Here is a 10,033-nt window from a genome sequence, read left to right as displayed (position 1 = left end):
TAGAATCATACTAAAATTATAAAGTGAGAAATTATTTATTCCTGTGTAATTGATTTAACACAATTCTAATGATACGATATAAGTATTTTGAGGTTAAGAACCTACCTGCTGCAATACAACGAAGTTGCAATAATGTGTTTGCAACGTTCTCTTAAATCGGCTTTGCACGTGCAAGTCATTGATATGATATTGCTTAAATCATCCAGAGAATCACCTCACCAATTATATAACGTGAATCACTTTTTAAATCCAAGTTTGCAAAAAGTAGGCAGTAAACTTGACGGAATTTGTTATTTCCGAATTTTATAATGCATACTAACCTTTTGTCGCTGTACATCTATCTGTAAAGTCCTGACTCTCTTCCTAAGAACTAAAGTTAAGAATACTTGTAATATATTTAGATACGACATGTCTTCTATTAAATCATTTTCGAAAGAATATAAACAGCCGGGACACTTAAACTCTTAAACTTTAGACCTGAACTTCACATCACTAGGCGAGTGAATATAAAACTCGGTTTTCGCGATCGCAATACACCTCTTTGAAGTTGGCATAGCAAAATTAGCAGGTAAAAATAAAAACCATAGGATAATTAGCCGCGACCCGGGAAACCCGAAAATCAGTTTGCATGCCAAGTTCAAATGAAGTTAGCATGCAAAAATTGTAAAACTTCTAGACCGCCAGTGCCATACGCATAATTAGTCGCTAATTAACCGCTGACGATGTAGTCTACTAACTGTGGGGTTTCAGTTTTTTTTTCATAATAGCGTCATATTTCGATCTTGATGAGACGATGACCTCCACAATATCGGCTGAGATATAGTAGACACTCCAAACCTGGCTTGAAAATTGCTTTGAAAGCCAAAAATTATCCGCGATTTGGGTAACCCTAAAATCAGTTTACATGCTAATTTCAAAAGAAGTTAGCATGCACACGATTTTAAAATCGATTAAGAAAATCGTAGACCGCTAAAACCAGGCTCATATTTAGTCACTAGTTAACCGTTGGGGCTGATTTCAAAACAAGTTAGCATGCAAACTCGTTTTCGGGTTCCTGGGGTTGCAGCTTATTTTTGGTTTTACGGTTAATTTGCGGAATATTCACAGCAATTTTCAAGCCTGGTTTAGAGTGTACTATAATTTCAGCCGGTCGTCGGGCCGTTAAGATCGAAAAATGACGATATTAAAAAAAAAAAAAAATTGTTCTATAAAGTTCATACAGTGTAATTTGGTTTCTAAAGGTGATAATAGCTAATGTATTCCTCAATAAAGCAAAAATTGTAGTACTTGAATCATTGCCATAAAAAGTCTTACTTGACTCGGTTGCGCCGGACCTTAAAATATCAGTGATATGCAGTTTTCATTTAGTATTTTTATAATAAAAAGCAAGTTTAAAAACTATCCAAATGTAAATAAAAATTAATGCTTACAAAAAGATGCTTTACTATTCGCAATTTTAAATCAGTCAACGATAAAATTATATTTTGAGTTAAAGTTGTTCATCTTCTAATTCTCCTTTTTTTTATTTCTAGGTAAATATGGACATTGGGTGTTTAAAAGAATGTGTGATCTAAAAATATTTATGTATCCAATTAAATTCCTTCTGTGCATTCTTCTAAACGTGGTATGTATATTTGTCTTTTCGTTCTATTTTTAACATTTCTATGGGCCCAGATAAAAACGCAAGCCCAAGTTGGCGTCTGTGGAAGAAATGAATGGACAGTTTCACATTATAATCTGCTCCGCTACTTAGGTCATTATCCTAAAAATATGAACAACGAACCTGAACTACATACTTAAATTAATTTGCATTTAATTACATATTCCAAAATGCATATTAAGGGAACTGGAATATCTTTTTTAAAAGTCATCATCGTCGAAAGTCCTATGACTGGTTGGACACGCACCTCCACTCTTTTCTATCCTGAGCTAATCTTCGCATTTCCCTAAGACTAGAACAACCCACATCCTTGAACTATTTACGAACAGTAATCTAATCTAGGCCTACCTCTACCCCTCCCAACCTCCGTTTCTGTCTCTGACTAAACCTTCATGCCTGAGAAGGTGTCCTACCAACCTATCTCGCCTATTTCTTATTAATTTCTATAGAGTCCTCTGTTCTTCTATTCTTTCTAATACCTCTTCATTTATAACCTTCTCTATCCACGGTATCCTCATCATTCGCCTGTAACACCACATTTCGAACTCTCGCCATCCATGTTTCGCACCCGTGCAGCGCCGCGCTCCAAACATAAACCTTTAGCTACCTTTTTCGATTTTCTAAATTAACCGTTCGCGAACGTAGAAGTAACTTCTTTTTATTGAAGCCGACTCGATCCTGTGTTATCCTCTGCTTTATATCCCTACTATTCCTTTCGTCCTGACTTATCTGACTTCCTAAATACCTAAAATCATCCACTTCTTCTAATTTTTCGTCTCCTATCTTTATATTCGCTCTTTCCCTACCTTCTCTTCCCTTTCATGCCAGTATTTTTGTTTTAATATTATTTATTTTCATGCACACGTAAAATGAAAATTTTCTTCGATCATGTTACACTTTTTTATTTGATAAAGCTTTGCTTGGAGTAATAAAATTCAGGAAACCATTACTTATCCAGAACACGTTCTAATCGTAAGGTTCTAAATAAAAAAAATGCGTAGTTTATGGTTACCTACAGACCTTTTAAAAAAAAAAATGTTAAAGTGCTTTTAAAATGATTTCATGCCGACTTTCAAGGTTGGCAACATGAACTTTATGTCGATACGGAAAAAATTTTAGATCACTTTTTGATGCTAATGAGTTGAAACCTTCGTAACTGTCAAGGAGATTTCTTGATCTATGTCGTCCATTATTTATTATAGGTATATTCTCTTGGTACGTAGTAAAACTGTGAAGGCGAGCAGCTTGGCACAATAAAAATGAAAATAAGATTCATTAGCCACATGTTTATTTATAGGGTGGGTCAGAAAATCCAAGAATACTTGCTACTTTTGATACCATTGTATATATTTCCAGTGGGAGAGTCAATTTAGGAAGGCGAAGTTTCGGTGAAATTATTACTAGACAGAAAGACTATTTTCCTCATTTTTATTTGATTTAAACATATTACCTGTTACGTCTCTACAAGATGTTCTTTATCGACAAAGGGTCAGAGAAAATGTCAGGAATTTTTGACGTGACAACGTCTTATAATTCGATGGACGCTGCACGCACGAAAAAACATGACTCATGCGGCGTTACCTCGCTCTGAGGCGTTCCATTTAAGGCTTGAAGTGCAAGGGATAGCGCGGAACGAGCGACAAAGAGGCACAATCGACCTCCGCGTTCGGCAGCGTTCGAGATCTGTCTCTCTCCTACTTGAGTGAGCGATGCGTCCCCGTGGACAGCTGCTATATAATAATACATTTACATGTTTTCGTCAAGTATGAAGTGCAGTAAAAAGTGAATGTGGTGTCAATTGTTTATAGCCACGATAATTGCGGCGATAAAGGTAATGATTCTTTCTATATTAAATATATGTTCAGTGATATATTGTCGAATTGAAGCTAGAGTTACTTTAATGATGTTTAAAAGTTGTAAATAAAAGTTGTAAAACAATTGCTCAAAGCACATATAAAAACTATGTACATTGGAAAAAAAATAAATAAAAATTGACATAATTGTATTTATGCGTACAAATAAATGTAACTTGATCAATTCAATTGTGATTTCCATTTACCTCCTTCTCTATATCCATACAAAATGTCTATCAAACGAATAAAATTAAAATTTTCTTTTGAAAAATGAAACCATTCCATCAGTATTTTCTTATGACGTTGTCACGTTCAACTATCGTCAGTAAACTGACTTTACGGACAATCGATTTTTTTATTACGACATCAATTATGTTCAAAAGACAAAGCTCAACGCTAGAATAGTGTGGTTTTCGCTCATAATTGCTCCAAAACGGGGCCGAAACTGATAAACGAAAAAAAGAAAAAATACTGTTCTAAGTATGAGCACATCTTCGAGGTACTATGAAGTTTTGATAACTTTGGTACCTAAAAAGTTCAAAGCCCTTTTTGGGCCCTTTGTTTTCTCCACCTTTTTCTAATTCCTTTTATTTTAACATGAACTGTGTACTATCGGTTAATTTAGACGAATGGACGAGTCTTAGCCAGCCAAAACATTGTACGGCCGGATCGCTTTTGAAGTGAACTCAAAAGGGGAGGTTCGCCGATGTAAATGTCATAGTCGACGATAGAAAGAGACGCCTGTTTTATGGTCAGAGATAGTTGAAGACATTCGGACATTTTTAAAACCCGTTTTTATTGGTCTTGCACATGCGGATGCGCGGAGTTACTTACTTAGCACTAAATGTAGCGAAATATAAATGCGTTTGTCTCACGTTACCCGTGAGTTTCTGAAATACTTTTCTAATTTTAGTTTTGAGTCAGTGACATTCACACATTCGCTCGTATAAGCGCTCTTCCACGACGCATTTTTGTCACCGGCTGAAGTTTACATGACATCGGTAACAGGGTAATTTATAGATATTTATACAGGGTGTAGATTGTTAAAAATAGCAAAAGAGACCAAAACTAACCAGTAGAATCAGTATGTTCGACAAGGTTGATGGATATTCTACTTGCTGAACTGAATCCACGGCGTAGTTTACCAAATGGGTTAAGCGCGTAACCGAATCGAACAAATTGAGAAATTCAAATGTTGGTCAGTATTCTGTCTAGTCCAGGCAATATCATGGGCGGATGAGAGGGAAAAATTATTCGGATTAAATTTTTTACTCAGTTTTGTTCGGAAAATTCTCCAGAATACAAAGGTATAGGGTGCCATCCGGTAACCCGATTTAAACAAGTGTCCAAAAACAACTTTATTTGGCCGGAACATTTTTTTTTATATTCTTCGGTTTAATTTCTATGAGAAAGATCTAAAGTTTTTCTTTGTAAAGTTAATGTTGTTATTAGTTATGAATTTTTGAAAGTCTGAATATACATAAAAACGCCATTTTATAGGCTTCAAAAAGTTACTAAAAAATATTTATATATATTTAACAAACTATATTTAATAAATTGCACCAAAGGATTTCTATTAAAAAATTGTGGGGGGGGAGGGGAGTCATGATTTTCCTGATTGATATCCCACGAACAAAAAATGATATCAACTTTGTTGAGGTGCTGATCGAAGCGTACTAACGGCAATACAATCCGAAAAGAATTACATAAAATTCAGTGGAGAGGTTTTTTTGTTTAGACAAGAAAACTGAAAATTAGTAAATTCTGGAATATATATGAGATCTAATTGGTTCCTATGTAACTCGATACTGGGAAGTTATTCTTATGGATCTTAAGGGTCGCGCCAGTGATGCGTCGAGATCCACACCACGGCTTGTTTAAATTTGTTTTAAATCGTATTTGTTGTGTCCTCTCGAAATCTCTCCGTAACATTTGCGAGAAAATCGGCCAACTGTCTTTAGTTATCGTTAAAAAAGGAGCATACCTGCCAGTATGCAAAAGATGCTGCGACTTGGTGCCGGTCGTTGCGGAAAAAGTTAAATTGCTTGCCGCGAAGGCAATATCCTCGCGGAATGTTAATTTGCGAATCAACTTGTAGCGATTAACTCGTTAGAATTCTCGGATGCCGGTGGACCGTATGCGATTATGTACGTATGCGTAATACGTATGGACGTATACGTGTGTAAGTTCTTTGCTGTTGTTGATGCAAATTTTATAGGTAATAATTACTAATGCAAGCGCACTTGTTTCATGTGCTTGCCCAGTTACGGGAAAAGTTCATCAGGTGCCTACTTCCTTCCAACAATTCACATCTTTCAATTACCGATTGGCAAAGCTCAATGCACATACTTTACGAGGCAATAAAATCGTATAATATAGCGACATTCAGTGGCGGCGATCTAATAAGAATAAATTGAGTAATCGTACCCCATTGAATTATTAAATAGAACAAACCAGTCAGCACGGCTGCAGAATCTATATATTTCGTATCTATAGATTTTCATAGTATACTAGCTGATTTGGCAAAGTTCGTACTGCCTCAATCGATAAATAAAAGACCTAAACTTTTGTATAAAAATAAACTTAAAATAAACAAAAGGAATCCATAATTAATAAAAAAAAAGATGCTCGGTATGAATGAAGTTTTATTATTATTTTCGATTAATTACACATGATGTTGCTTACTTACAAAACAGAGTTTTCCTGAAATACTGGCTATTTATAAGTTTCTAATTTGATATTGACAGACACACACAGTTATGATATTAATTTGTGACAAAACTTAAGATTTATCAATCCACATAAAAATAATCTGAAAGATAGTTAACAACTTTCATATTTATTTACCTTTTAAACCTTCTCTGGACTTCCACAAATAATTCAAGACCAAAATTAGCCAAATCGGTCCATCCATTCTCGAGTTTTAGCGATTTTTATATATATAGATAGAAGATAAATATCTGCATGTCTAGCGGTTCAGCGCATATAAATTTGATTTATGACCGCCTGCAAAAATGCAGACATCAAAAGGGTGACCTTAATGTTTAGAATATATTTGTACTGTGGTCACCGCAGGTGGGATGAGCAATGACCGGATCATTGCTCTGTTTAGCCGTTAACACTACATTGAAAGTGGGAGAAGCCTGTACATAGACCTTCTTCAGTACTACATAACACCTAACAATTGAGCAAGGTTTCTAGTTTGCTCACGACTGACGAATTAGGTATTTAACCCTAGTTTAGTAAATTAGAAAATTTATTTTCCTGTTAGAGGTAAGATACCTAAAGAAGTGGGCACCAGGGGAGAAAATAAACACGCGGTATGAGACATTTTTTACTTTTTTCTGTCCAACTGTTCGATAAACATACTAATATTGCTGGGTCTTTTGAGTTACGTAAGATTATACTCTTGTGCTTTTACATTGTTACTTTTCGCAAGTCGACGAGTCGTCTTGAGTTAACTTAGAATCTACATCGAAAAGGACATTATGATAATGACGTCTTTTTTTACTTGGGGTTTATATGAAGTCGTAAAGGACAGGGGCGTCATTCCGATATTTTCGATGTCCTGGTCAGTTTATACCTCTCCCTCACACGACCGGACTAAATGCCCAATAATTCAAATCAAGCTCCAGCTTTTTTTTTTAAGATTGTTACTTTTTGTAGACCGTCAGTACAGTACACCTGAAGACGCTCCTGTTGGAAAAGAAAAAACCACTCTAATGCAGATTATTGTAGAAAGGAATAGAGGAGTTGTGAAAGAGTAGTTTTCAATTTAAGGTTTTATTGATTTCACGACTAATTCTTCCGTCGTGGGAATCAGCGTTGATCAATATTGATTTTTTTTCTATCAGTTTCATCTCGAAGGACTAATTGACATTAGAGTGATTTTTTTCTTTCAACATGTAAAATCTACAACGTCAACAAAGTGTTTGAGTGTGTTTTAAATTTCAGTTGCTTGCCAACAACTTTGTATTTAAATAATGCCTTCTTGTGATTATGTCTATCATCTCTTTGTATCTTAAACATGTTTGTCAACTAAATAATATAGACGTACATGTACTAAACGACACAATACACAATGAGTGTCCTTATTAACCTATTATTGGCCCATGCGTACGTAGGTATGTAGAAGAATACGTACAAGAATGTGTAAGTACGTTAGTCTGTTATAAATTGCGTTCTGTAATGTGCATTGATAAATAAATTACCTTCGTGTAATGTTTGTCGTTAAATTGATTTCTAAATGCGAGCATACCAAAATAATGCTCTGGCAAAATTAGTATTAATAAAGCTTGATTCCCACTATCATCTAAACGACGGCAGGCAGCCGTCCGTCAAAATATAATTACGTTTAATAAACTCTAGTTTTTACCCACGGCTCCTCCCTCGTTGATGTCCTAAATACGTGTCAAAGATCGTCGAAAATACAAAACATAATTAGATAAATTTGTTCTGAAGTCCTCACCAGGATCAATAGGATAAAAGTAATATTTCGGTAAAGGTCTAGATGATAGCCCCCACCCCCTTCGGGGTTGGTGGTGGGTGGGATAGAAAGAGGAGGTCTCCCCCACCACTGTACCATAAAAAGTTCGTGGTGGTCTCACACCCATAAAAAGTTATGTGGGTTGAAAGTTGATTATTTTGACAATTTTCATACACTATAATTCAAATAAAATTCAATAAAAAAATTATTTTCAAGCGAGTGGAGGTAGGGGATCGAAAGAGGGTGGTCGCTTGAACAAAACTCGATAACCTAACCTAACCTAACCTACCCTATTGATAAAGATTTTTGAATATTGTTTAAGAATGACTGTATAAATATTTACATGCCTAGAAATGTATAAAAATTGGCAATTTATTAACTTTGAACCCCCATAAGTTTTTACGGGGGTAAGACCGCCACGAACTTTTTATGGTACAGTGGTGGGGAGACCTCCTCTTTCGATCCCCCCACCCCCACCCTCTTCGGGAGTGGGGGCCATCATTTAGACCTTTACCAATATTTCTAATTCTCTAGGTTAAACATACACTTTGCATAGAATGACAGTAAATCTTGTCCTTTATCGAGATAAACAAAAATTTTATTATCCCTCTGGAACAATATTTTTTTTATGGCTAAAAGGTTACCCTATGTCCTTTTCTGTACCTCTGACAATGTGTGTAAAAAATTTCATGATGATTGCTGTGTTAGTTAAGGCGTGAAATGGTAACAAAAAAATTATATTCCCATTTATATTAGTTACGATTAGGATTGTGTGGCGACCTTATGATGATGATGAGAAAATTGTAATCGTAAACTCTATATATATTTTTAAGTTCCTATTCGTCTTTTTTTTTTTAATTTAAAAATATTACTCGCTTTGTACTTAACACACGTGTTGTAGTGATAATAATAAAGCGACTGAAGGTACTTGTTAAAAACCTTCAAGTGGCGCCTCTCCAACAACGTCACAAACTTCATAAATTATACGTATACACATGTACATGCAAGTTTTATTGTAACTGATAATAATAATATGCAAGTGATAAGAGAAATTATTTTAAATGACTTTTTCTGTTTAAGAATTTTATATCTTTTTCTTTTCTACTTCTTTTATATTTGAACCAGGATGATATACTTAGGCATGGTTTTAAAAAATGAAAACAAGACATTCCTATTTTAGCGAAGTGAAAATTTAAAAATAGTCATGGTGCGATAAATACCAATTGTATAACGGTAAAAAAATACTTATTAATATTTTGGTATATTGGATGAATCTCTGGTATAGAAATGAATTTCTTGATTTTAGATTTTTTTTCGAGCAGTGTCAATTGTAAAACAAATATTATCAACGCGTGATTAGAAAGAAAAACACTCGTTCGAACTAATAAGAAATATCTTACAATATTATGTCACTATCAAAAAGTTGAAGGTAGATGAAATTAACTTTTTGATAATGGCTTAATAATCAGTAATAATCTTGTAAAAGATTTCTTATTAATGTTTGTAAAACCTTCGTTCGAACACGTGGGCTTTTGTTTTAGATTATAGAAATTAAACGTATTGGTTAAAACAATCTCGAAATGTAATGTAACTAATAATACAATAAAATTGTAGTGCCTGTCTGTATAATAATCAGGTTTGTAAGATTTTCTATCACGATAATGGCAGCAAAAGCTGTCTGGGCTTCACAATTTTTAACAAAAGGAAATCGCCCAATGGTATCAATAATATAATTGCTTGTCATGAAGGCGGGCCTGGTGTCTATTCTCGGTCGATGCTATAGCTTTTTTCTACATTTTAATAATTTTTTTTTAATAGAATATATATGTGGCTTTTAAAATATATTAACTGAATATCATAATATAGGGTTGTTCGGAAAGTCATTTCGTTTTTTCCCGACAGATGATTTAATTGTATTCTTTTGCACCCAACTTCACATTTAAGCCGTATAATTTTTATATGCTTTGAGAGCTCATATAGCAAGGCTTGTGTGTGAAAAATTCCAATTAATTCTACGCAGTAGTTTTTGGTTGG

At 34.5% G+C, this 10,033-nt stretch overlaps 1 protein-coding gene across 2 annotated transcripts in view; it reads left to right on the top strand.

Moving 5' to 3' along the window:
* The window catches only part of LOC108744940 (nuclear receptor-binding protein homolog), a 95,948-nt gene that overhangs the window by 24,720 nt on the left and 61,195 nt on the right, over positions 1-10,033 (top strand). Inside the window, exon 2 of one of the 2 annotated variants that reach the window (XM_018480921.2) lies at positions 1,533-1,624. The exons of the other annotated variant lie outside the window; for it this stretch is intronic. Within the exon in view, the coding sequence (XP_018336423.1) occupies positions 1,562-1,624 (63 nt within the window). The 5' untranslated portion in view covers positions 1,533-1,561. The remainder of the gene's footprint in view (positions 1-1,532; positions 1,625-10,033) is intronic. 2 annotated transcript variants of the gene reach the window in all.

This window comes from Agrilus planipennis, unplaced genomic scaffold (assembly GCF_000699045.2).
Source record: "Agrilus planipennis isolate EAB-ADULT unplaced genomic scaffold, Apla_2.0 scaffold42, whole genome shotgun sequence".
Taxonomy (NCBI): Eukaryota; Metazoa; Arthropoda; class Insecta; order Coleoptera; family Buprestidae; genus Agrilus; species Agrilus planipennis.
This window is presented reverse-complemented; position numbering and strand designations above follow the sequence as displayed.